Source organism: Podarcis liolepis (genome assembly GCF_965112155.1).
Source record: "Podarcis liolepis genome assembly, chromosome: Z".
NCBI classification, from domain to species: Eukaryota; Metazoa; Chordata; class Lepidosauria; order Squamata; family Lacertidae; genus Podarcis; species Podarcis liolepis.
The window spans coordinates 19,780,414-19,808,200 of record NC_139570.1 but is presented as its reverse complement, the minus strand read 5'-3'; the positions used below and the strand labels follow the sequence as shown (position 1 = coordinate 19,808,200).

The following is a 27,787-nucleotide window of genomic DNA, read 5'->3' as shown; positions in this document are numbered from 1 at the left end:
ACTGGAGCAACAACAACAACAAAGTGCCTCCGATTACGCCGGCTTCGCCAGATCCTTACATTTTATCGTTAATCCCTATGCCTTTCCCGCAGCTCCTGCCCCGCACATGGAGGAGCCTAACAGCTGCTGTCAAGAACCGGAAACCGATACGCGGAGACTGCAGCCCCTTGAACCGAGCAGCCCACTAACTCCAAAGAGCCCTACAATCATCGATCTACATAGGGGGCGGGATTACAGCCAGGTGTTCCTTCTCCCGTGGGATGGCCGCCATGTGCGGGGCACGGACAGCAATGCCCCACGGTGGAGCGCCCCCCAACCCCGTTCTGTCTCTGAGCCTTGGTCGCACCAACGGTTAAAATAGCAACCGGACGTGACTTAACAGTTTTATTATGACTTTCCTCTTTGCTTCTCCCAAAAGAGTTATTTTCCTGAGACCACTCTGCCCCGCGCACTCTATGGTCGTGGGTTCCTCCTCCTCCTCCTCCTGCAGGGGCGGGTCGGTCTTCTAGAGGTGCGGATACCTTGGAAGGTAAGGGATGCTGAGCTGAAAGCGGGGGGTGGGGGGGCGTGTGCGCGCAGCAGTAGCAGTGAAGGGGAAAGGGGAGCTGGGGTGGGGAGGGGGGTACAGAACTTCGGAAGCATTCGTGGGGGTGCCTTTTATTGCGCTTAATTGAGACCGCTCGCCGGTAGGACATGTGAACCCCCAGGAGAAAGTGCCTCTGAACTCGCCCAGAGTGCATTTCCCACGCCGAAAAAAGTCACAACTCATAAGGGATTGGGGGGGGGGAGAAAGAAAAGGGCAGCTGGTGTAGAGCGCCGTGCGTGTTTGTTCAGTTGCCTCAGAAGTAAGTCCTATTGTCAGTCACTGAGGGTTACTACCGAGTAAGTGGCAGAATTGCAGCCCATAGGCAGACAGCGCTCTACGCCCCCCCCCCACCGCCACTTCTTGTTTAGATATGAAATAGTGGTATCTGTTGGCGGGTTTTACAGGGGGTGGGGGGTTTTATTAATGTAAATTCAAAAGTACAAAGAAGAAAACATAATCATAGGAGCAGTGCAGAGATAGTATTTTCCAAATAAATAGATAGCAGATAATGAGGGGAAATAAAGGCAGAAAAACACATCATGAAAGCCAAATTTCATGACTTGGTGGCATGTTTGTATAGCTGAATCTGGCACAAAAAAATCAAATCCTACCAAACCTGTTGCTTGATTCTCGAAAGGAATGCTGAGATGTCGATCCTGGGGCATATCTAGATGGAAGGGTTTGCCTGGGAAGCTCTCCCTTGCAATTCTAACGGATGTGCTCATGTTTTTATTAGCATCAAATACGCTCCCCACAATGTATCTGCTTGGGGTGAATCATGCTCCCTCTGTTCCTCCTCTGCTGCTGTCTCCAATGCAAGTCAGAACTGAGAAAGGAGGGGTTTTTTGTCATTTGTTCAGGTTGTGGGCTATATGTTTATGGTATATTGTCAGGGGCCACACAAAGAGATTGGCTGAGGTGCCTCTGCACTCATGCTAACGACTTGTGTAGTCCATATTTGTTTAACGGAGTAGCCATGCTCCCCTCTTGACTATTTTCAATGGAAATAAATATGTATAACTCTTTCTGCTATGTACCTTGGCTCTAACAAAATGTCATTTCTACCAGCATTTCACTAGGACGTTTTGTGCAAGCGGAATACAGTGGTACCTCAGGTTACAGACGCTTCAGTTTACAGACTCCGTTAACCCAGAAATAGTACCTCGGGTTAAGAGCTTTGCTTCAGGATGAGAACAGAAATTGCATGGCAGCGGCGGGAGGCCCCATTGGCTAAAGTGGTGCCTCAGGTTAAGAACAGTTTCAGGTTAAGAATGGACCTCCAGAACAAATTAAGTTCTTAACCCGAGGTACACTGTACTCATTTTGACTACTGCAAAAGCCTGTTTGCTTCAGCCTAGCATTCTACAAGCAGCTTTTATTTCTTCCCCTCTAATACATTTGACACTATTCTTTCCCTTCCACTCTTTTCCATCTGCATATAAGGAACTGCTGGGTGCTAAGAACTACGACCTGCTAGCTTTCTACTGCATTAAGGCATATGGCACAACTCTGATGTGGAGAAGAACATGACAGATGTTGGGTTATGGCTCTTTAAGATTTGAACAAAGGTCTTTCGTGGGTTTCCTTCCTAGCACCTTTTAATCTGGTAACTCAGGAATTGGACTAGAATCATTTGTGTGCAGCATGCATCTCCCATCACTGAAGTAGCCTTTGCCACATCTGAATGATTTATTCCTTGTTTTCCCTGATTTCCAAGCCATTATCCCACTCTTCATACCAGGGATAGGGTATTGGCAAAACCTATTGGTGTTTTGCAACTTTCTGACTAGTTGCAGGACCTTAGCCAGACCTAGCAGAGTACACGCAGAATCCATGGAAGCAATTGGCAACTTGGCTGCAGACAGGATAGACAAAGCAGGAACCAGGAATAGTTAGGTGTTTATTATATACAGTGGACTATTTACAGGAACAGAACACAGATCTTTAGCTAGCTCTCTCATACACGACTCACAACTCCTACACTGACTAACACACTGAACTCCAAAACTCTCAGCTACCAGTTAGTAGGCCATTAATTATCACTCCCTTGAGAGAGCTTGACCAATCAGGGAGCGGTCTCAATACCTCTGTTATCTCCAGGCAGACTTACTCCTTCAGATTGCCTGCTGGCTGGCTGCCAAACCTTAATTGGCTCTGTGTGAGTATCTGCACGTACATAGTTTCCCAACATAGGGAACCTCCAGATCAGGGGTGCACAACCTGAGACCCTCCAGATGTTGGACTACACCTCTCATCATCCCTGATCACTGGCTAGGCTGGCTGGGGCTGATGGGAGTTGTAGTCCAGAAACATCTGGAATGCCACAGGTTGTGCACCCCTGATCTGGATGAGTAACTGTTGAAATAAAAATATCTGGCTTCTAGCAAGAAGGCAACTTAATGTCCCATGAACAGGAAAGGACATTAAGTTGCCTTCTTGCTAGAAGTACCCAACGTGGTGCCCTCCAGGTGTTGTTGGACCACAACTCCCATCATCCCTGATTAATGGCAATGCTTGGTAGGACTGATGGGAATTGGAGTTCAACAACTTCTTAAAGGTACCATGTTGGCTACCCCAAATGGCTTTGCGGTTTTATTACAATTAAGCAGTATATATACAGTGTTTAAAAATAAACTACAGGCAGCAACCGTTTCAGGCATGCCCAATTGACGCACAACTGTGCACGCAAGCATCATGCTGGCTCACACTTGCTCTGCTGACACCAGTGGGGGTCAGGAAAGGAACCCCCGTGCAAAATGGTGGTTGCCGGTAAGCTATTGGAAAGTGTGTTTGAAGGTGCCAGAGAAGGGATGTCAGGCAGGAACAAAGACTTGCCTGGCTTTTTTATGTTTGTCTGGCACATAATTTTTTTGAGCTGCTGAAGCACCTGGAAGTAAATCTGAGCTCTGCTGAATGTTACATGGCTTTTAGTGTCACTGTGAGTCAGTCCAGACTTACTGGCCTGATCCTAATGTAGCTTCTCTGTGCTCTGCAGGTGCCTTGCCATCTGCTAAGTTATCAGTGTACCCTTCTATCATCTTAGCTGTGGCTTGCTTTAATTGCAGAGCAGAACAGTGTGTACACAGCCCTCCCCAACCCTGGAGCCATCCAAATGTCCTGGAATCCAACTCCCATCGGCCCCAGCAAACATGGTCCAGTCCAAGGTCAGGAATGGTGAGAGCTGTAGTCCAAAACACCTGGAAGGTCCCAGTTGTGAAAACTTGTGGCTGAACCACCTCGTCATAGTTTACCTGTCCCTCCATTGCTATAAGAGGACTCCCTATTCTGATTACACTTTGACAATCCTTGATCATACATCCACAAGTTAGGCAGAAGGTCCCAGGTTCAAACCATGGCATTTCCAGGTGCGTTTGGGAGCCTCTTCTGCCTGAAACTCTCTTCCAGTCAGTGTAGAGAATATTGAGCTAGATGGACAAATGATCTAAGACAGTTTCCTATATTCCTAAATCCTCTAGGCATTGCTAGATAACTTCTGTGTTCCATGAAGTATTTAACACACTGCCGGTACTAAATAAACTTCTTGTAATACATGATGACATGTTAATCTTCTTGGCATGGTTTTCTTTTGCCATCAGTCCATGGCTGGGTTTTAAAATTTTGTATATGTGTAATCAGGAGTGAAGAATCTCTAATCTTGCTGATGTTATTGGACTCCCAACTCTCATCAACCTGAACCATCATGGCAGTCAATGATTTGAGGCAGGAAAATTCCAGTGCTTCCCCCCCTGCCGAAAATTGTGTTTCATAAGTTCATTAGTAACAATGGATAATATTAGGCAAAATTGGCAGCTCCAGAGCTGTAATTAATGTTTTTCAGGTGATTATCCCTAGCAAATTTGCGAGTCAGCATATCACACACAGTTCTTTGGGTTGCTAAAGCTTATTAGTGTGTCAACAGCTTTCAGTACTTTGGTAGTTTTTAAACAATGTAAAGGAAACCCTTGCTATTGTCATTTCATTTTCACAAACATTCCACTAAAACATACTGCAAAATGTAACATTTAAACTGCATTAAGTAAGCTTTCAATTTACCCTTTAGATATTTGAGGTCAAATGCTTTTGGTGCATCCTGACAAAAGACTGGCGCAGAGTACTTTTTGAAATCTTTGCTTACTAAATACAGTTAAAATAAACATGGTGAATTTGACTGCTTGTTGATGGCATCAGAAAATTTTCTGATACGAACCAAAAAAATATGTAAATCACTCAAATCAGTCCATGCAAATTAGCCTGATTTACATAGGTGGTTCCCCAGCAATTTTCCAATTGATTTTTTTTTTGGGGGGGGGGGCAAAGCCACATCACTAGTTGTGTGCTGTCAACCATCCAGACATCTGAACCCTTCATGATGGAACAGCAATTCAACAGTAACTGGATGGTGACACCTATGCTTGCAAACGTAATCAGTTCTCTAGTAAAAGCACCCATAGGTTTTTACTTGTTTATTCATTTTCATACCTATGCCTAACTTAACAACTTAAAAAACAGTTTGAAGACTCTAATAAATACAGAAAGCCAGCCATTAAATGCTGAAAAACGAGAGAGACAGAGCCACCAAAATAATTTAACCATAGCAGTGAATACCACTTTGGAAAATGAGCAACCACTATGGCTCAAAAGCTGCACTAAAAAGGAAAGTTGTGGTCTCCAGGATCCATTAAATGTTGAGGGTCAGTTTAAATATTACATTAAAGGGGAAGGCACTGGCTTGGTTAAGCCCCTTTCATGGGTGTGGCCCTCCAAACCTCTCGATCTGGCCCTTAAGATTTGCCTCAGGCCACACCCCTTACTCTCCACTCTTTTCCCCAGCCTTACTCTCCACTCTTTTCCCTGACTGAAATTTGCCTAATTGGATAAAGGTTGAAGAGTTGTGAGCGGTGTAGAAACCTTGGACGTACCAGCCACACAAGAAGTCAATTCTGTTGCTGTGCCTGCTTTTGCTTCTGAACCTACCCAGCACTGGACGCCCTCAAGGGAGGGCCAGTCTTGCTCTGTGGATAAAGGTTCTCCTTCCACCTATCTTAACATCTGATACAGGGTGAACCAAAAGTAAGTGTACGGGTACTGCTTTGGAATCCACTTTCTTTGTTCTCATCATTCACAATATCAGTAAAGAAAAAAAATCATTTGTTTTTCTGAAAAGTATACCTACTTTCGGGCTACCCTGTAGTATCTCAGAGGAAGGTATGAAATGTGAGCTGAGTGAAACCCTGACCTAGAAAGCGCCTTTGGAGTTGGAGGTGGGTGCATGCATCTATGTTAGTATATACTGCCGTGTTGTTGTAGTTTTGCAGCAGCCCAGTTGTTATACAGTATGATCGCATCTTATGCACATTTAACTTGTGCAATTTTAACCATGTGCAGTTGAAATTTCACATTTTAAGTGCAAGAAAATCTGAGAGCTTCAAATCTCGTTTTGTGCAGGATTTGTTTTGTTTTTTTGTTTTGCCTTGCTGGAGAAGCAAGGCCCTCTCTATGCACCAGGTCTAGGATGCACTTGCAAGAGTGTGCAGGAACTTGGATTTCAGTGACAGACCTGGGGGTCTCAAATTTCAGCAGATCCTATGTGGGATGCCAAAATTTGACAAATACCACCCCCCTTCCATTCTGCATCATAGTTGCAGCACCCTTGATGGTCTGCAGCCAGTTTAACTGAACCAGCCATACTACCCTAAATTTGCCTCTGCAGATAGCCTTGTGAGGATATCTTGGCAGAGAGATGGGGAAACCAGTTGGAAAGGAGCTTTTAAGCTTTCTGTCTTGGTTAGGGGTGTAAATCTTTTGGTAAGCAAGCTCCAGAAGCCTAAGGTTGCTTGTGCGAGGATAGTTGGTTCCAAGTCTTTGAATATATGTGTTTTTGTTTATATGTGAAACTCTTGGAACCTATCATGCTGTATTTTTCGTAGTCACAGCATCCTCTGTGCAAACAGAGCAAAAAGCCTCTCTGGAGACCAGAAGTCACCATGGCCTTCCTTTTATTTTATTTCATTTTCCCCCCCTTGGAAAGCACTTAGCTCTTTGCTTTGCTTGCTTTGCTTTTTCAATTTTTTTTTAAAGCACCAATAAGCTGCCTTGACCTCTGACCAACTTCAGGGAGGGGATATACTGGTAGCTGAAGGACAGTTTCCCCCTCCTTAGATCATCACAGGGAAGCTGTTCTGTTTCTCAGCAGCTTCCCACGGGCTGCAGCTGCACTGCCTTCCTGCCTTTTCCTCAAATTCTGCTCTTGCCCCAAGAATACGTGCCCTAGGCATGGCTGGTCCTTTCTGCTGTTTTTGGATTTTCTGACAATTCTTGATCACTCTCCTTTATTCCATCTCACCTTTCACCTCTCGGGTCAGACCCAGCACAGTCTGGCCCCCTTGAAGCAAGAGTCTCTTGTCCGCACAAAGGAGATGACCACTTCCTTCCCTTAAACACTCCAGATCATCACTGAGTTTGTACTTGGTTGGAATGAGCTGCGGATTTCATCCTGCTTGTGTTCAGCTGAAGCTCGGAGGTAAACTTTGCTTGACGACAAAGTAATTGCTCAGCCTTTCCCTAAAAAACAAGGAAGTGTTCAGGGATGTTGAGGATAACAGAAAATTTACCTCTGAACTGTTTCTGTTACCTACTGGTCATTGTAAGAGCCATGTTGTTCCCCTTGATTTCTAATTCTAAATTTAATTTGGCAATTTTATCTCCTCAGTTGTGTATATGTTTGTACATTGTATGTAAATTGCCATGATTGGTGGCTGATGCAAATTTCCATCGTTGATCTCTGTGTGTCTGCCAGCCTTTGGCTCCTTAAACATGCTGGATTATTGTAAAGGTTAAAGGTGCATGCAAAATCTCTGGATGTGAGCCACGAGCACCTGGGATCAGTGCCAGCTGGTAATCACTGGACCTGGTGGGGGTAGCCAAGGGGTCGCCAGACGTGTGGTCATTTAGTTCTGCTTTTCTCCCCATTTTCCTCCCTTGCAAAGATATTGTGGGCACTTAAGCAGTGCAGGAGCAAAAATAATGGTTGGGCTCTGCCCAATCTTCCCCTGGTAACCAGCCTCTCATGCATGGAATTGAATATACAGAATCGCCTGGACTGATTAGATCAAGGGCTGTGAGCCCTTTAGCTGTGAAATATATTCAGTCCGTCTCTGGCAACCTTTGATACTGGAACGGGAAAGGTGACAGAGACTGTGTGTGGGGAAGGAGATAACAGCTTTTAACTCCAGGCTCTTGGCAACGCAGGAGAGTCTTGTTGGCAGGTTTGTTGGAGCAAGCATAGGTTTGTAATAACTTTCTGTTCAGTTTCTGCACATGCATTCATGCCCGTTAGGCTCTTGGAATTATAGTCATTCAAATATCTCATTGATGCTTAGAGAAACTTCATGTCGATATGCGCAATTCCACTCTTCAGGTTTGTTTTTCTCTCTCTTGAGCTGCTTTCTAGGAATCAAAAGTGGGGATCTAAGAGCTAATTCTGCAGTTTATGGTACTGAGTGCTCTGTTGATTGTTCCTCTCTTGATTTAACACAAGGATCATATTTTTCTCTTTGTTTTATGTTTGCATTTTATCCATGTGTGAATTAGTTTCTTCTCCCTTTGGAAAGAGTTTTGGGAGCAAATGCGTTAGGAGAACATAGCAGAAGTGGTTTTTCTTGCTGTCTTTAATTAAAGGGACTTTTTTTATCAGACAATGCTTAAGTTTGCATTTGGAAAAAATGCAAGCTTTTGCATTTCACAGCAAGAACAAAACAAGAAAAGGCGCAGAACCTCGGCAATAGAAAGCAGGTGGTTGAAAAATACGTTTTTGCTGCCAACAGGCAATTCACCTGAAACTTGAAAGTTTGCAACTTCTTGTAGCAGCAAAAATCAGTCTGATAAAAGTATATCATGTCCCCTGCTTTATGCTTTGAGAGCAGCATCATAGCCACAGTCTAGCAGGTAACCACTCATTGATAATGTGAGAGTCTCAAAGGGTCAGCTTTGAGCAAAGGTAAGAATCATTCTTGCTAACTTATCTGTTGATGATAAATGTGAACTCTGATGTGTATGTTATGCTCTTCATGTGAATTGCTTCACGGTATCTTCTTTGTCAACTCTCTTTAAAAAGCTGTAATAGGAAACTGACTTGTATACAGTTGAACCTTTGGTCTATCTAGCTTGGTTTTGTCTGCACTAACTGGCAGCTGTTCTCCAGGGTTTCAGGCAGGAAACCTATCTGGGGATATCAGGGCTTGAACGTGAAATGCAAATGATGCATCTACCACTGAGCTGCCTGTTACACTACAAACATAGGGAGCTTCCTTATACTATACAGTGGTACCTCGGGTTAAATACTTAATTCGTTCCGGAGGTCCGTTCTTAACCTGAAACTGTTCTTAACCTGAAGCACCACTTTAGCTAATGGGGCCTCCTGCTGCCGCCGCGCCGCCAGAGCACGATTTCTGTTCTTATCCTGAATCAAAGTTCTTAACCTGAAGCACTATTTCTGGGTTAGCAGAGTGTGTAACCTGAAGCGTATGTAACCTGAAGCATATGTAACCCGAGGTACCACTGTACTGAGTCCATCTACTATACATTGGTTCATCTAGCTGCCTGGCAGTGTGGATCTCAGGGTTTCAGGCAGGGAATTATTCTCAGCCATACCTAGAGATGCTGGGAATTGAACCCAGTTGGTTGTTTTGGTCTGTTTAACTTGGTTCTCGTGTTCTAGTGGTGCTGTACCAACAATGCATATTGTAAACTGCCCCGTGATCCTCAGATGAAGGGCGGTATAGAAATTTAATAAACAACAACAAAATTATAATACGGATAAGATTAAAATGCTGGGAATTGCAGCTGGCTAGTAAATGTACCTAGGATTGAAGTTCTTAGTAGATGAAAGGAGGGTTGGCCCACCCATGAGGCAAGATGAGGTGACTGCCTCAGGTGGCAGAATCCATAGGGGCAGCAGATCCAACCTGCAATGAATGCATTGCTCAGTATTGCTGCGGCTGCATTCCCCCCTTGTTCCCAGTGTAGATCTTTGTGGTTCATCTCAAGTGCCAAAATGTCTTGAACCAGCCTTGGATGAAATGAATGTTTAGACCCTGCCAAACCTTACATCTCATGCTAGCACGGTCACAAAATAATTGCTGTGAGAATGCTTAAATTAGTGCTCTGGGTCCTGCTTTTGGAGTTTTTCTACAGTTATGAGCAACTTTCTGCAGCCCTCCTTCCCCCCTCCTGTTGTGTTTTCTTTCCATCACTAACATACCAGTTCTGGTTTTTGCCTTGAGCTGAGATATAAAGTCAGTTGCATAACTTTGTGAAATACCGCCATAAAGATTAAAATACCTATTTGACCTCTCTGTTGTGTGACCTAAACCAGTAGTCAAGTAAGGATGCTGCTGGCATTGAGAAATCCCTGCTTGGTTGTCACTAGGATTTGGGAAGAGTGGGAGTGTTCTTGCAGGTAAGGACAACACATATGAGAACATGGGAAGCTGCTTTACCCCAAGCCAGACTATTGATCCATCTAACTCAGTGTTGTCTGCACTGACTGGCAGTAGCTCTCAAGGGTTTCAGGCAGGAATCTTTCCCTGCCTTACTTGGAGATGATGGAGATTGACACCTTCTGTATGAAAAGCATGTGTTTAACCACTGGGCTATAATCTGTTCCTCTCTTCCTGAGACCCTGTACAGCTCTGCCAGTCAGAATAGGCAATAATGAACTATATGAACAAGTACTCTGACTTGATAATCTGACAACCCTGTATGTTCCTAAATCCACTTCAGCAGGTGCTTATTTGCAGCCACTCTCTACTCAATCATGTCTCCCAGCAGATCAAGTTAGCAGGACGTGTGCTGCCGTGCCACACCATGGTTCCTAGCATATAATTGCCAGGTGCAGAGGACTGATTGATTGCAGCAGGCCGTTTACGTGACTATTGCCAGCAAAAGACCCAAGAGCTACTGGCCTAATTCTCTTTCCTGCTGTCATCACACAACCTAGCAGCTGACACACTCAAGTCCCATTACCACCCAGAACAGCAGTCTCCCAATTGCAGTCTGATTTAGCAAGTGTCTGAGATGTGGGTGTGATCATTAACCCACAACATAGCCTTGGCCTTATCTCTTCATTGCACAGAACTCTTGATTGTTCTAAAGGTTCCCCTCCAGGTGAATGCGGATAAACCCCACATAGGGTTGGTTGGGAGGGAGGTCAGGTATTTTCAGCTGCATGGAATTCTGTTGCACAACAGCCCTGCTTACCTGTTCATATGAAAAGGACAAAACCCAGCAGCAACCCCCCAAATCAGCATCTTGGCTGAGGATGCTGCAGGTTCCCCCCCCCTCCCAAGAGACCAGCTGCATATCAGGTGGCGCAGCTGTAATCCAGGGTTTCACCCAAAGTGTCTTTCTCTTCTTATATCGTCTCTCACACACAGCTCCTTGCATGCAGAGCATCAAGCATGGATTGCAGTGTGGTTTCAAAACTCTTTCTAACAATGGCACATGTGAGTGAGGGTCTCTCCCTGTTTGGTCTCCCTTTTCCAGGATGTGGGGTCGTCAGCTGATTCACCTGCTCTCTAGCTCCCAGTGGCTACTGAAGAAAAGTCCCAGGTGCCGGGTGCCATGGCTGCTCAACTTCAGGAAAACCCTTCCAAGTCTGACCCGTTGGCATCACACAGCCCCAGAGTCGCTGAAGTGTGCCTGGCAGTTAAACGATGATCACTTGGGTAAGTACCCTGGGGGTGAGGGGCTTTGAAGGGCTGGGAAGGATGAAAGTCAGAGCATGTGAGTGGCTTCCTGGGCAAAAGCGCTTCCATTCAAGATGCCAGCCAGCCATGCTGCTTTCTTAGGACATTCAGTTTTCCTCTCCATGCAGTTAGTCAATCAGCATTCCATGCCTATAGAGCAAACTCAGCCTTCACTGAGCTGTGTGAGTCCTCTTTTTCTTTAGGGTCTCCCTCCCCCAGAGTTTTTTGTACTTTTGTAAACCTCGGAATTCCCCCAAGCTTGCTTGAAGCTGACTTCTTGCGAGTCAGTTGGTGCCATCTTGGCTGTGTTGCCATGCACGCTTGCAGAATGCGTTCGTTATTAGAAGGTCACATCCATATTGTACATTTGAAGCACATTCATGCCACTGTATAATAGTCATGGCTGTGGGAGCTCCAGGTCCTGGGATTCTTTGGGGTTGCTTTAAATGTGTGGGATACATGTGACCTAAATTAACTGCTATTAAATGTTTCCGGCAAAGAATGGGATTTCATTTGGAAGAAAATCCTCCTTATTGTTTCTTGCATTTAGCCAGTGGTGTGTGCATGTGTCTTTCCTAGAGCTGAAATATGGGGATGTCCTCATGCGCTTTGACTACGTCTGGCTACGTGATCACTGCCGCTCTGCTTCCTGCTACAATACCAAGACCAACCAGCGCAGCTTGGACACAGCCAGTGTGGATCTGTGCATCAGGCCAAAGAGCGTCCGTGTGGATGAAACAACACTCTTTCTTACCTGTGAGTCCATGGAGCGTTGTTTTCTGGGGTTTAGACAAGGAGGGAGCAGGGGAGGATGCAGAGAAGGATTTCTCAAGAGCACAACTTGAGTAAAGAAGAAACCAAGAGGCTTTTTCCGTTTACTTGTGATAAAAGAAGAGGAACCTTGAAGTTCTTTGAACATCTAAAGAAAAGGAACCTGTAAAAGATGGGTTCACACCCGTCTTCATGACTTTGCTAGCGATCCTGATACCAAGAATTTGCTTCTTAAAGATTCCTACAAAGTAATTTTTTTTTAATAAAAAAAGAAATCCAACACAGAAGGAGTCCATAGGGTTTCTTAAGGATTTAAAAGTAAGTCATAATAAAATAAGTTCAAATATGGTTCTGTTACAGCCAGAACACTAATAGCAAGTACCGTATTTTTCGCCCCATAGGGCGCACCGGCCCATAGGGTGCACCTAGTTTTTTGGGGGGAAATAAAGAAAAAAAATTATTTCCCCCCCAGGCATGGGGCTGGGGCGGGGGAATCCCGAGCTTCCCCCAACCCCAGCCCCCAGAACAGGCTGCTATCTGCAAGCCGTGGGAGAGCTGCACGACTTCGCGCAGCTCTCCCACGGCTTGCGGAGAGCCGCCCGAAGCCGGGGGGGGGGGGCGCTGAGCTCAGCGTGCCCCAGGCTTCTGGGTGCAGGCAGCTCTCCGCAAGAGGTGGGAGAGCTGCGCGAAGTCGCTCAGCTCTCCCATGGCTTGCGGATAGCTTCCTGAAGCCTGGAGAGCGAGAGGGGTCGGTACGCACTGACGCCTCTCACTCGCCAGGCTTCAGCAAAAGCCTGCATTCGACCCATAGGACGCACACACATTTCCCCTTCATTTTTGGAGGGGGAAAAGTGTGTCCTATAGGGCAAAAAATACGGTAAATAAGACATATCATAAAACATAAATGGTTGTTTTCCTTGTTGCTCTTGTTGACCTTTTGCTGAGGCAGGTCTACAAAATCGGCAAAGAAGCAAAAACAGAAAGGATATTCCTCGCAGGAATCAGGAATTAACGAAGAAGTATTCTCAAATAGTATGCAACTATGATTTTGGATTACAGTAATTAATATTTTTGAGAGACTTAATCACATTTTCCATTTTTCTCAGTTTTTATTCTTCAAAACTCAGTAATATTGTCCTGTAAATAGCTTTTGTACTTTAACCATGGGAAGTAGCTAAACCAAATAAGCAACATCATTTCAGCAAACAGCTGATTCCATACTCAAAACCATAAAAATTCTGTAAGACATTTAAACAAATACTTAAGAGCATCCAGACAGGCAGTGTTAACTATGTGCACAATTTAAAATTGCTATACCTTCTTCTTCTTTGAATCCATTTAGATGTTATCTTAAATATTGATCAATTATTGAGCTTAATTGTTGGTATCGCCTTCTCATAGGAATCCATTTAGATGTTGCCTTATATGGTCATCAAGTTTCCATTCTCGTTATACACCTATCCAATTGCAACTTCACACATTCTCACACCCTCATACTGTTTCACGTGTTCTTGGATTAAAAAGCAAGCTTAATTGTCAAAAGTAGGTTTAATCAAAATTTGCTATTAAATAATACAAATAGATATAAATAGATCCTAAAAATAGACCCTTTCCTGCGGACTTGAATTTTATACCCCTATATTTATTCAGTTGCTTTTATTGCTTTTTACTGTACTGTATACTATATTTACTAGACACTTCTGAACTCCTATTAATTTGGACTTCAGGCTTACTTCACTGAGCTGTCTTTCTGAACTGACTGAGCGATATTCTTATTCTGTCTCCTAACAATTCTTAGTACAAAATAACAGCCAAAACCATTTAAAGACTCCTTCTAGTCAATGAGTAACCAGCATTCATGGAAGACTGCTGGGGTCAAAGGTTGCTGAGAACTCAGCAATTTTTCCCAAGACATAGGCTATCTAGCTTCAGCAAATGTCACATACCACGTCGCTGCAGACAAATGTCCAATAAGGATTTTTATTTAATAGCAAAATAAATAAACAAAAACAAGTAAACCAATCACATCCTTTCACAGCAAAAGCTTCTAGACTTACAAACTCAGAAGCAGTGTTAAGAAAACAAATCTCCATTGATGAAGCACCACACCCAGTCTAAATCACAGCAGCACAGAATTTGAGCCCCACCTTTATACTTCCTTGTCTCTCCTCCTATGACTATTAATTTTCATTCTTAAAATGGCAATGGGTCTTAAAATATCCAGCATTATTTCCTGCTTTTGATGATTCCGCCCATGCATGAAACCTATAGCTCCTTGGGCATTCTGTCGTTCCAGGTATGATTTGCGTGTGTTTTTAGAAATATTACCGTATTTTGCGCCCCATAGGACGCTCCGGCCCATAGGACGCACCTAGTTTTTTGGGGGGGAAATAAAGGGGAAAAAAATTATTTCCCCCCCCAGGTGTGGGGCTGGAAGAACCAGGTCAGGGAACAGTGGGAAGGCACGCTCTGCCTCCCTGCTGTCCCCCGAGCTTGTGGGGCTGGTGATGGGGAGAAGTGCGCTGATCCCGGGACTGCAGGCAGCTCTGCGCCGCCATCCGGAGTGGGGCGGGACTTCGCGCCCCGCTCCCGATGGCCGCGCAGAGCTGCGCTGATCCCAGGACTGCGCACCGACCCCTCTCGCTCTCCAGGCTTCAGCGAAAGCCTGCATTCGCCCCATAGGATGCACACACATTTCCCCTTCATTTTTGGAGGGGAAAAGGTGCGTCCTATAGGGCGAAAAATACGGTAATCACCTCCTTGTTTTTAACGATATAATGTGCTGTTAGCTGCTTGGTTACAGGAAATTGATATTTGGAAACTTCAACAGAACATCAATACATCCTCTAGTCTCCTTCTATTTAATATTTAGCTAGTACCTAATAACTAAAAAGTAATTTCTTACTTAGGTAAAGCATAATACAGAGGTTTAATTCTTAGAGAACAGCCCTAGAAGAGACCCTGTGATCGTTATATGCGTTTTCCTGTATCCACATAAGATGATAAGAGTCCTGCTGTGTTAAGCCAAAAGCCCAACCTATCCAGCATTCTGTTCTCACAGGGCCCAACCAAATGCCTATGGGAAGCATGCAAGCTTCTCCCTTGATTAAGTGTTGTTTTGAGAAGAAGCCCTTCTGTAAACCGAGGGCATGAGAAATAACTGCCCTCTGGCTGGCTCTGGTTTTAGATGAAAGTGAAGTTGTTACTGCTCATTTACTTGGACTTGAATATTTTCATTAAAAATATACAAGAACAACAAGTTCAGCAAGTTCGGTCATTTCAGCCATATGCTAAACCTTATCAAACCAAACCACTCTTTCAGTATTTCATTCAGTTTTGTTTTATTTTTAAAACTCATGTTCTACTTTATTCTGCAAAGAAGCTCAAGGCAGCTAAAAGTAGTAAAGGCAAAACAAACATAAGCCCCAGAAAATCCCAACGTGCACTCAAAATAACCTCAGTATGCAACCAAATTCCAGTTGCATAAATCTAGGCGTAGAACCAACCCAGCAAAATATTGAGGAGTTAATGCAGGACTTCTTCACATAGAAGAAGGTGAGCCTTTAGGTTTGATCAGGACTGGGGAGCCTGTGGCTTTTTCTGTTGTTTAGAGTCCAGCTTCCATCACCCCTGATCATTGGTTGTGCTGTCAGGAGCTGATGGAAGTTGGAATCCAACAACATCTGGAATCCCAACAACAGCTTTCCCTAGCCCTGGGTTGCATTGACGCTACATAGAAGATCAAAGGATTGCACAAAAGGCTGCTGGAAGAAACAGACTGTGGACTCCCTGTGTGTTTCTCTCTCTTTTTCTCTGATCATAAAAGGCTTACCAGTCACCCAGATCTGCCTTTATCATTTCGAAAAATGTTTGCACTAATCCTGTCTGTCTCCCAGGGCCAGATGGCCACGTGACGAGGTATGGGTTGGAATGGCTGCTGAAGAACAGCTACGAAGGGCAGAAGCAGCAGGTCATGCAGCCACGCATTCTCTGGAATGCTCAGATCTACCAGGAAGCCCAAGTGCCCTCAGTGGAGTGCCAGAGCTTCCTGGAGACCAACGAGGGCCTGAGAGAGTTCCTGCAAAACTTCTTGCTCTACGGGATCGCATTTGTGGAAAACGTCCCCCCAACCAAAGAAGACACCGAGATCTTAGCAGAGAGGATCAGCTTGATCAGGTAACTATGTGGGTGTTTTGGTAAGTGGAAATATGTCAGGAGCTTGCCTGGGTTGGGTCACAACACTGCTGTACTTCTCCTCTGACTGAGCTGAGAAAGGAGTGTAGCATTCCGGAGTCTGCAGCCTTTGCATTCAGCATCTCCTGCTGATGCTCATAGGGCTGGAAAGAGACTCCGAAGCACTGACCTCTGACCCTGCAGAAGTTGTTGGACTCCAGCTCTCATCAGACCCAGCCAGTGGCTATGGATTATTTTAGTCCAGAGACCTATGAAGTGCTGCATCTTCTCCACCCCTGTGTTAAAAGAATTTAGGCAGGACGAGAGTTGCAAAGCACTTTATATATGCAACGAAGGGTACTTTTTAAAAAGCACATTTTATTTATTATCTTGCAAAGCACCTTCTAAATGCAAAATGTGTGTTCTACCACTGAGATATGGTTTAATCCAGCCTTCAGCTGACTGGTACCCTCTAGGTGTTTTAGGCTGCAATGCCCATCAGCTCCTGTGCTAGATGAGGCTGATGGGAGTTGCAGTCAAAAAAATCTGGAGTGCTCCAGGTTTGTTTAGTCCTTGTCTACCTGCATCAGTTGCACCTGGGCCCTGGTGGTTGTGGCATTTCTTCTCATGCACTAGATAATGTGATCCATGCTGATGTCTATTGAGGATTATTGTGTGGCTGCGCAGAACTGGGGGGAAATGTTTCTTTTTCTTCCTGCTCACAATAAAGAAGGTGGGGGGAAGAGTACCATCTTTTCCTTTAGCATTTGTTCAAGAGCTGCCGGAGCTGAGCATAGAACAAGGAGCAAGTTCTTTTGGCAGGCTGGGAACATTTTAGTGTTCACGCCAATCACTGCTTCCTGTTTTCCCTGCAAAGGTTAGGAGAAACAGCCTCAGCCCCTGGAGACCCAAAGACCAAAGCAGTGCTTGGGACGTCAGAGGAAAGTACAAGGAATGTTTCTCTTCTCCTCCCCTTCCAATTTAAACTGCAGTTGTCAGGCTGACCCTGGATTGCCCTGGGGGATTAGGAAAGAAGGGATTTATACCAGCTGCCTGCCTGCCGGCTCCCTTTCTCTCCAGCCTGGAAGTGGCCCGAGCAGCCTCTTTGGCCTGGGAGCTTCTAGTCTGCCTTGCTGCTGTGTCTGATAATTGTTCCTTTCAACCCCTCCCATGTGTGGCTTGTTCTTAAGGCTGGATTCTCTTTTCATCTTCTCAAATCCACCCAGATTCTTTCTCGCTTTAGTAAATATTATTACTTCTGAAAGACTGGCATGTGCAGACAACATTCGGACTTGCTATCCTTAACCCCAGAAGGAAATTCAGGACTGGGTTCAGAGAGAAATAGCTGAAGTAGGAATAGCTGGTTGCGGGTGTTTAGATAAGCAGAGGGAGACCCTCTTGGCAGTTCCATCACACTCAGAAGTTCAGTGGCCCAGGAAAGGGCATTCTCTTTGACAGCCTTTTAAGCTGTAGAAATTCCTCCTCACAGAGATGTGTCTGGAACCTTCAAGATATTGTTTCTGCCTTATGCTGAAGACACTCCTCTTTTGCCCGGACTTTGATACCCGAGATGTGTATTTTCAGGAACTCACCTGTTCTTGTAATTTATTTATATATTGCCCCTTCATCGAAAGATCGAACTCCATGCACGCACGCTTCCAAGTCCATGGAAATTATGTCTGAGCAAACATAGATAGAATTGGTCTGCACAGGTGTTGCTTCACCTGCCCATTCGCATGAATTATCATCAGGCCTACCTGCTGTGGCTTTAGTGGTTGGTGCCAACACAGAGGCCTTTATGTGTGTGCTTCTCTCTCTCTCCTTTTCCAGGGAGACTATCTACGGCAGGATGTGGCACTTCACCTCTGACTTCTCCCGGGGAGACACAGCCTACACCAAGCTGGCTTTGGACCGTCACACAGATACCACTTATTTCCAGGAACCCTGTGGGTATGTCCCAATGGCCTAAGAGGCAGGGACTGACATGAGTCACAAATGCACTGCTCCTTTTTGTCATGATTAGGTTTAAACACATTATTATGTTTAATACTTCTATCCCGGTTACATCTATAGAACAGCCTACATTGGGCTTCCATCCAAGTGTTGTCTAGGTGATTAAGTAAGTAATGCAGATGTATTTTAAGTTATCCTGAGGCCTGAATTGTTTAACAAATTTACATGGCCCATCTAGTCCAGCATCCTTTTTCTCATAGCGGCCAACCAGATGCCTGTGGTATCCCAGGGAGCAGAGCATGAGCACAAGGGCAACTCTCCCCTCCTGTGGTTTCCAACAGCTGGTATTGCTGGCTCTGACTGTGGAGCTAGAAGCCACTGATAGCCTTCTCCTCTATGAATTTGCCTAATCCTCTTTTAAAGCCCTCCACCACTGCCTCCTGGGAGAGAGAGTTCTATAGTTTGACTCTGAGCTGCGTGAAACACTTTTTTTAACCTGTGCTAAATCTTCCAATAACTACCCCATTCCCACCCCACCTTACAGGGTTCAGGGAACCCACCCTGCCAGAGTAGTCAGGTTCACTTTACCTCAACAAATGCTGTAGAGTTTGTGGGGCATTCACATTTTGAGTCTGCTATGACTTCAGTCATTGTCAGTAGGGCAGGCTCCCCTGAGTTCATTAACAGTGGCTGCACCTGCAATTAGGAGCCAGCCTATTAAGAATCCCAGGAAGCTGTTTTTACATCAGTTAGAGCCGTAGCTCAGTGGTAGAGAATCTGCTTTGCACGAGGAAGGTCCCTGGTTCAACCCCTGACGTCTCTAGGTAAGGCTGGGGGAGAACCCTGTCTGAAACCCCAAGAGCTGCTGCCAGTCAGTGTTGACAGTACTGAGTTAGATGAACCAATGATCTGCCTTGGTATAAGGTATCAGATCAAACTACTTTCCCATCTAGGTCAGTAGTGTCAACTCTGTGGCAGTGGTTCTCTAAAGGTCCTTCACATCACCTGCTTCTTGATTATTTTTGAAAGGAGTACAGTGAAGAACGGAGGGACACGGGTGGCGCTGTGGGTTAAACCACAGAGCCTAGGACTTGCTGATCAGAAGGTCGGCAGTTCAAATCCCTGCAACGGGGTGAGCTCCCGTTGCTCGGTCCCTGCTCCTGCCAACCTAGCAGTTTGAAAGCACGTCAGAGTGCAAGTAGATAAATAGGTACCACTCCGACGGGAAGGTAAATGGCGTTTCCGTGCGCTACTCTGGTTCGCCAGAAGTGGCTTAGTGATGCTGGTCACATGACCCGGAAGCTGTATGCCGGCTCCCATGGCCAATAAAGTGAGATGAGCACCAAAACCCCAGAGTCGGCCACGACTGGACCTACTGGTCAGGGGTCCCTTTACCTTTACCTTTACAGTGAAGAATGCAACAGCACAGGACATCAAGGGACTCCTCAGCTGCGATCATCTCTTCCAGCTTCTCAGAGTGCTTCAGGAAACTAAGCAGTCCTGCCTTTATTACCAGTGACAGCAGTTTGATGTTTTTATTACCCAGTTATGTGAATTTCAAAACCTGGCCATCACCCTAATATAGCCACATTGCAGAGAGCTCTAGTACAGAGGAATTTAAGTCCCTTTAACCTGTGGCAATTCCAAACAGCCTGAGCCTGCTTGAATAGCGTTCTGAACAGGTCCTGAAAACATTGACGTTGGACAAGATTTTGGGAGAACGTATCCAGCACAGAGACTGCAAAGTTTAAAATCTCTCTAAGGGTAAAAAAAAGAAGAAGTTAAAAAGCCTGAGGATGCACCATTATATTCACTGCTATATGTAATATGTTATGATCAAAAAACAAGAAGCAGGTTTCTAGACCTCAAGATAGTAAAGGGAAACAAAAATGCTTTGTAGAATCTCAGAAGCCAGCTGAACTTCAGAGACCTTGCAATATTAGTTTTGCCCCTTCTAATAACTAACAGAAGCAATAGAGAGGGAGAGGGTTTAAACACATTTCTCTACATAAATAGACAAGTGGACAGGAACTGTAGGTTGCTGGCATAGTCTGTGTTTTATATACAGAAGGCTTAGGTCCAGGTCCATTGCAGGCCTATATTATTTAGGCCAATTCCAGACTAGATGCAGCAGTGGAAGTTTTAGCCTTATTCCCTAACTAAATCCAGGTGACTGAACCAGGTGCATATGAGAGGCATTCAGTGGTTTGCATCCAGAAATGCAGATTCAGTAACCTTTTGGCAGCAACCTGAAGTCTGGTGTTCCAGGAGCCCAAAGCAAGGAGGAACCAGGTGCTGAGATGAGATACCCTCTGTATCAGGGAATGGATCCTGTGCTTTCTACTCATTTCCTCCCAGGGACTAGACTTCTTTTAATGAGCCAGGAGCCAAAGCGGTAATGACAAGAGTAATGTCAAAAACAGCAGTGGGGAACCCCTGGCCCACAGACCTAGTTATGCCTGTTAGGCCTCCCCATTTGGCCCACCAAGCCTTACCTATCTGCTCTACACCTGATGCCACATATGACATGGCTGAGCCAAAAGAGAGGTTGTAGGCACTGCCAGTTAGCTGATCAATGGTGTCTGAAAAGCCCTGTGCATGGGGCTTTGAAGCACCAACACGCAGCTCATTTTCCATGCTTAACAGAGCACAGGGCTTTGCTTTTCACCTGCACTATTTGGTTTCAAACCACACAGACAAGAATGTGAAACGTGACATTGTGGTTTGGGGTGATTGGCAGGTGGCCGGCTCTGCTCATCTGTCATATTGGGGACAAGGAGAGAGATAAGAATTCTAACTATTGGCCAGCTCTAGTGCCCCACACCTGGTTTAGAACAAGGCCACTGCAAAGGACCACAAGAGAGTTTGTTGATCTGACCTGTCAGGGCCACTCTTAGAGCCACAGCAGCATCACTTTCCAGGCTACATTCAGTTTCCCTGTTAATTTCCACATTATATTTGAACTTTCGCATGACATAAAGGCCATTTCTAGAAATCAAGTGAAACATAGTGGAAGTTTGGTGCTCATTTCCATGTTAATTACTTCCAGAACAAAATCAGCATGCAACTGCATTAACCCAGAAGATTGTGGGAGTAATTGGGAAAATTTGGGGTGATAATGCCAGCCTACATTTCTTTCCTGTGGTTTCCATGGGGAAATGGAAGTACACATGCAGAAAGAGTGATTTTCTACAATAATGTCCATAGTTGGGTCACACCACACCCAGTGACATTTAGCACAACGTTTAGCTGGTACAGTATATTGGTCAAAAAGCCAAAGTTCCATAATGCAACAGGTAATGCATTGTGAAAGGAACAATACAGGAGCATTAACAGGATACCCCCCCCCCCAACACACATCTGAATGTACTTATTGCCACCAAGTGACCGGCTCCTTCCTTGCCCTCCACAGCATCCAGGTGTTTCACTGCCTCCGGCACGAAGGGACAGGTGGTCGTACATTGCTTGTGGATGGCTTCTACGCAGCAGAGCAGGTGCTCCAGCAAGCCCCGGATGACTTTGAGCTCCTCACCAAGGTGCCACTGAAGCACGAATATATCGAGAATGTGGGGGGCTGCCACAACCACATGATTGGGGTTGGCCCTGTCTTGAATGTCTACCCCTGGAACAACGAGATCTACTTGATCAGGTGAGATGGCCAGTGTCTGCCCTGGTCTTTGCAGCACCACAGAGCACTCCAAGTGAACAAAGCTAGAGGTGGACTGAGGCCATTTGAGCCTCTGTCCCAGTCCTAGGCTTCACCTCCTTTGTGATAGCTACAGTCCTTAAAGGGGCTACACTTGGGCCTGTGGACAGGCAGTTCTTCTCAGGCCCAGGGAAAGCACCTGTGAGGGTCCTGGATCTGTCGTTGAGGAATCTGGTCCAGGGGGCTCTTGCCCACCAGACTCCAGTTTAGCAGCCCCGCTGGTCTCCAGCATCAGGCTTTGTGTCAAGAACCCATTCTGGCTCCTTAGGGGGTGACTCTGCAACCTCTTACTTGGTATGCTGGGTGCTGCTGGATTCTAGGGTTGTGACAACATCAGTTGGAGCAGTTTGTGTTCATGCAAACATGGTCAAATTGCATGTTCCACCACCAGAAGAGATACCCAAGTGATTTAACCACCAGTACCTCTTCCTGGGAAACACTGGGAATTGTAGTTCTGTGAAGGGAATAGCTGTTCTCCTAACAACTCAGCACGCTTACCAAACTACAGTTCCCAGGATTCTTTGGAGGAAGCAGTGACTGTTTTAAAGTGACACAATACTGCTTTAAATGTATAGTGCAGATGAGGCCTTAAGCAGTCAGAGTTCAGCCAGAGCTGAGCAGGGATGTGATCCTAGATATATCTACAGTCCTTGTTTGTTCCTCTAGCTATCCCAGCAAATAGTCCTATACCAGAGCCCAGGCGATGCTTCATTGTGGATCTTGTGCTGATAAAATAGTTACCACTTTATTACGGAATCTGGCTGGTCAAGAAGGAAAATCAAGTTGTGCTGCAAAATTAACTTCCCCTGGCAAGTTCCTACTGAATGACCCCCCAAAAATTAACGTTTGCTTTTTTAAAAAAAATCACAGGGGTGAAGCTACTAAAAGATGTACCATTTGAGCAAATTTACTGGCTGTGCATACCTTACACCATTCCTGTCCTTCCCCGTAATTTCTGCAGAAAACCCAAGTCCAATTTATGTGTGCACAGGTATAGGGAACTTTTGGCTTCACAGATGTTCCTATACTACAGTTCCCATCATTCATGACCATTAGCCTTACTGGCTGGTGGAAACTGAAGCCTTAACAACAGGCTCCCTTCATCTGATATACACAAAGCGTTTGCTCCCACTGATAAATAGATATCACTTCTAGCAGTCATGCCTCTGCCCATGAGGATCCTTAGAGACTTACTGGTTCCCATGTGGGGATTGCAATCCTTAAGTAATGCACTGTGGATGTTCCCTTCTGCTGCTTTATTTTAGGTACAACAACTACGACCGAGCCGTCATTAACACGGTGCCTTATGACACTGTGCACCGCTGGTACAGCGCACACCGCACTCTCACCGCCGAGCTAAGGAGACCAGAGAATGAGCTCTGGGTGAAGCTGAAGCCGGGCAAGGTAAAGTCATGGCAAGCAGATTGGCATGTGGCTTTGGTGTGGAGGCGTTTGGTACTAGCAGCTCAGAGTTAAGTGCTCTTCCACTGCTAAACTACAGAATTAGCCCCCAGAAGACGTAGAGATTGCAAGCAATTTGGATGGCACTAACAGAGGGTTAAAGGGACGTGGGTGGCGCTGTGGTCTAAACCACAGAGCTTAGGACTTGCCGATCAGAAGGTTGGCGGTTCGAATCCCCGCAACGGGGTGAGCTCCCGTTGCTCAGTCCCAGTTCCTGCCAACCTAGCAGTTTGAAAGCACGTCAAAGTGCAAGTAGATAAATAGGTACCGTTCTGGCGGGAAGGTAAACGGTGTTTCCGTGTGCTGCTCTGGTTCACCAGAAGTGGCTTAGTCATGCTGGCCACATGACTCGGAAGCTGTCTACAGACAAACACCGGCACCCTCGGCCTATAGAGCGAGATGAGTGAGCAACCCCAGACTCGGTCACGACTGGACCTAATGGTCAGGGGTCCCTTTACATCTACTAAAAGAGGGTTGGATGTGTTCACAGAGGAGAGAGCTATTCATGTCTCTTAGTGACAACAATGGCTGTGTTCTACCCTGACTGCCAGAGCCTCTGCCACTTGCTAGGAATCGCAGGTGGGGAGAGGGCTGCTCTGGTCTTCCCTGCAAGCTTCTCATAGGCATCTGGTTGAACACAGTGGTAGCAAGATGCTGGACTTGTGGAGCCTTTTTGGCTTGATCCAGCAGGGCTGTTCTTCGCTTTGTGTCCAACCTCTTCCATGCAGGAGGGCAGAAATATATGTGTGCTACATCTGAACCATCCTTGTTATCTCTTTCAAGTATCTCAAGGGAAACATGAAGGGAACATACTGAGGCTCCCAGCACTAATTTAACACCAAACTAACATCTGCTCAAGAGTGAAGTGGGCAACAGACACTCAATTCTCTGTATAAAGTAGCTTTTTATGTTCATATTGTGGGGAACTTCAAACCCACGGGCCAGTTTAGCCCATGAGGCTGTACACCCATCTGTCCAAGGTCTGACATCATATGTGGCATAAGGTGTAGAGCAAGGAAAGATGTGGCTCAGATTGGGGCTGCTCTCAGCCCCCCGTCAGTTGAGGGGTGCTGAGAGGGAGACCTTCTGAAGTCATTCCCTGATGATGGTTATGGTGATAATTTATTATTTATATGCTGCCCATCTTGACTGGGTTGCCCCAGCCACTCTGGGTGTCTTCCAACAAAGTAAAAGCATTTAGCACAGTAAAACATCAAATATTTAAAAACTTCCCTATACAGGGCTGCCTTCAGATGTTTTCTAAAAGTCAGATAGTTGTTTGTTTCCTTGACATCTGACAAGAGGGCGTTCTACAGAGCAAGCGCAAATGCCGAGAAGGCCCTCTGTGATGTCACAAATGACTCGAGATGATTGACAGGTGTGTGGACCCACCCACCTTTCAAAGTTGGGGTAAAGGGAGAAAGGAGCCAGCTGACTTCCCCCCATCGTTGCTGTAATAAGTAGCCTCATCATGACTACACACAGTTTAATTATTATTATTATTATTATTAATTTATACCCCTCCCATCTGCCTGGGTTTCCCCAGCCACTCTGGGCGGCTTCCAACAAAATATTAAAATACAGTGGTCTGTTAAACATTAAAAGCTTCCTTAAACAGGGCTGCCTTCAGATGTCTTCTGGTAGTTGTTTTTCTCTTTGACATCTGGTGGGAGGGTGTTCCACAGGGCGGGTGACACTACCGAGAAGGCCCTCTGCCTGGTTCCCTGTAACTTGGCTTCTCGCAGTGAGGGAACAGCCGGAAGGCCCTCGGAGTTGGACCTCAGTGTCCAGGCAGAATGATGGGGGTGGGGATGCTTCTTCAGGTATACTGGGCTGAAGCCATTTAGGGCTTTAAAGGTCAGCACCAACACTTGAATTGTGCTCGGAAACGTACTGGGAGCAGACACATAAACGTACACAGACAGACACATGCTCCTTCAATACGTGGCCTCTCCAGTTCAAGTGGTGGGAAAGACCCCTCTACCCCTCTAACCAATGTGCCCCTTTGGTTTCAGCTAGTGCATAGGTAGCCAGGTCTAAAAAGCCTGGGATGCAAATTTTCACAGTCCTCTAGCAGCTATGGTGGCTCATTGACCAGAAGTAATGTTTTTAGCATTAACTCTGGAAGTGTATTCTTAATTCTGACCAAACTCAGCCTTCTAGAGCACAATATACATCAGGAGGCTTAGTTTGGTCAGAATCGGGTATACACGTCTAGTAAATACATTACTTGTGGTCAATGAGCCACCATAGCCACTAGAGGGCTATAAAAACTTGTGTTCCAGGATTTTTAGACTCTCATACCCATGTACTGTCTGAAACCAAAGGGGCTCATGGGTTGCCAGATGCAAAATATATTGGCATTATTTTCAGCTTTCCTACCCCCCACTAAGAGAGTTGTAATGCAAAGCTGTGCAGACAACCCTGGGTTGGGTGGACCTATCTTCTGACCCTTGTATAAAGCAGCTTCTTCACTTGTCTTCCATTTCCAAAAGAATGGGGGAGACGAGCTACATGTCTGTTCCTGCTAAGATTACCTAACCAGACGCCAATGATGTAACAGGTATAGGAAGAGTTTTGCAGCGTGGACACAAATTTCCCATTCGTTCTTTCTGCAGGCCCTGTTTGTGGACAACTGGCGAGTTCTGCACGGCCGAGAGTCTTTCACAGGTTACCGCCAGCTCTGCGGCTGCTACCTGACGAGAGATGACGTGCTGAATACAGCCCGCTTCCTGGGGCTGCAAGCCTAGCTTGACCTGGGTTTCCGGAATTTAGGGAATTGCGGATCCAGGAATGAGAGAGCTTTTCGCAATATACCTCAAAGACTTGACCTTCTGCTCGCAAGAGGAGGAGAGTTCCCCATGGGATTACTTGATTGTCAGCCAGCCCATGCAGTTTATTTGCCTTTCCCCCCACCCCACACATACACTATCCCAGTTTTTTGGTCTTTTGTTGTCCAACTCCCTTTGGCTTTCACGGCACAATGGACACATTTGGTGCAGGAAGGAATCAAAGTCCGCTGCAGCACTCGAGGTGCCAGATCTTGTTGTGCCTTTTTGCTGTTGTAACTGAACTATAATGCTAACTTTGGTCAGTGGGCATTTTTTACACTGGCACTCCATAGTTTTGCTGACCACAGGACAAGTGAGTGTCCTTAGAAGTGTGGGGAGAGAACTCTCTCCACCCGACACCAGTCTTCAAACACCTTCAAAAATACACAAGTGCCAGGTGTTGGAAGCTTTTAGGGCTGTCCCCATTGCCTGCTGATGGCTCAAACTTGCCATATTGATAGGAAAGCAGCTACAGGAAATTTTGTGGCGAGGGAGGAGAGCTGCATGGCTAGGGCCAGGTAGTTATGCTGGGGGTCCTTCTTTACCAGAACTGCAAACGACAGTTTGTGCGCAGTGAAATCTTCCCCTTCCCCATATCCTGCGTTGTTTTTCTTTTGCCATGATAGCTCCTCCTAGTCCATGATAGCTGCCCTTTCTTCATTTTGGTTCTTGAATATATATTTTTTTTGCCTTGTGCTTTTTCTCTTTCTTTTCTTTTCTTTTCTTTTCTTTTCTTTTCTTTTTGCTTTGGCCTTCCAAGGATTTACTCCTACTTCGTTGATAGCCTCGCACCTTGTGAGCAATAGGAAAGTAATTGAATTAGGAGCAGTGGCACTGTCAGGGCAGGACTCTGGGGCAGAGGTCATGGTCCCTACAGCAAAATGAGCATGGAGGCCGACAGACATGGCAGCAGGACTGACTTTTCACATTTTTGAAGTTACTGGAACAAGATGAATGACCATCTAAAGTGAGGAAGGGGTTCCCAGCTGTGGTTTCTTTGGTTAAAAAAAATAGAGGTCCTGGTACTCATATCTAGTACCAAGGATGCCAGAACAAAACAAGGCAATGTTCCTCCATACAGGTGGGGAAAAACACTGACTTCCCATAAGACCAGTGGTGGGCCTACATTTGGGGGGCCCTGACGCTTGCTCTGTTATGGGGGGCCCCTTTGCAACCAGGTATGGGTAACCACGGTTGTCTTCCTCAATGGGGTTGTTTCACGACAATCACTGCAATTAAAAAATAATAATTCAACTACTGCATCTCATATTTTGATTGAAATTCCTATCCCGCGACACTCCACCTTTGCAGCGTTTGTGCTACTGACTCTCAAAATTTGGGATTGTTGAAAAATTAATTGATTTGACTTGTGCAGCTGCACTAAAGTCCCTTCTGGAGCCCCTCTGGGATTAAGGGTCCTGAAGCTTAAGCTTCATTTGTTTCATAGTAGATTGGCCCCTGCATAAGACCATTAAGTCCAGCATCTAAAATTAACCATCAGCACTGCTGTTTCGAGGGAAGGCCTGAAGCAGTTGAGCCCTGTTCTAGAAAATATCTCAAG

The 27,787-nt window shown here is 45.6% G+C and overlaps 1 protein-coding gene across 2 annotated transcripts; it reads left to right on the top strand.

Moving 5' to 3' along the window:
• Nucleotides 1–179: 179 nt before the first annotated feature.
• TMLHE (trimethyllysine hydroxylase, epsilon) lies at nucleotides 180–27,787 on the top strand. Of its 2 annotated transcripts, none has more exons than XM_083484780.1 (8): nucleotides 180–529; nucleotides 11,129–11,310; nucleotides 11,911–12,087; nucleotides 15,999–16,278; nucleotides 18,106–18,225; nucleotides 21,641–21,877; nucleotides 23,200–23,338; nucleotides 26,014–27,787. In XM_083484780.1, exons 2-8 carry the CDS (start codon nucleotides 11,130–11,132, stop codon nucleotides 26,143–26,145), a joined length of 1,266 nt encoding a protein of 421 aa, XP_083340906.1. In that variant the 5' UTR covers nucleotides 180–529; nucleotide 11,129; the 3' UTR covers nucleotides 26,146–27,787. The 2 variants fall into 2 exon arrangements, with proteins under 2 accessions (XP_083340906.1, XP_083340907.1); XM_083484781.1 differs by lacking the exon at nucleotides 180–529 and adding an exon at nucleotides 6,825–7,106.

What these genes read in the sequence shown, in the direction of transcription:
- TMLHE (XM_083484780.1), top strand. Translation starts at nt 11,130, where the DNA reads ATGTGGGGTCGTCAGCTGATTCACCTGCTCTCTAGCTCCCAGTGGCTA. An exon ending in GTTAAACGATGATCACTTGG is followed by an intron (nt 11,311 to 11,910) that starts GTAAGTACCCTG and finishes TGTCTTTCCTAG; the next exon opens with AGCTGAAATATGGGGATGTC. An exon ending in TGAAGCTGAAGCCGGGCAAG is followed by an intron (nt 23,339 to 26,013) that starts GTAAAGTCATGG and finishes TTCTTTCTGCAG; the next exon opens with GCCCTGTTTGTGGACAACTG.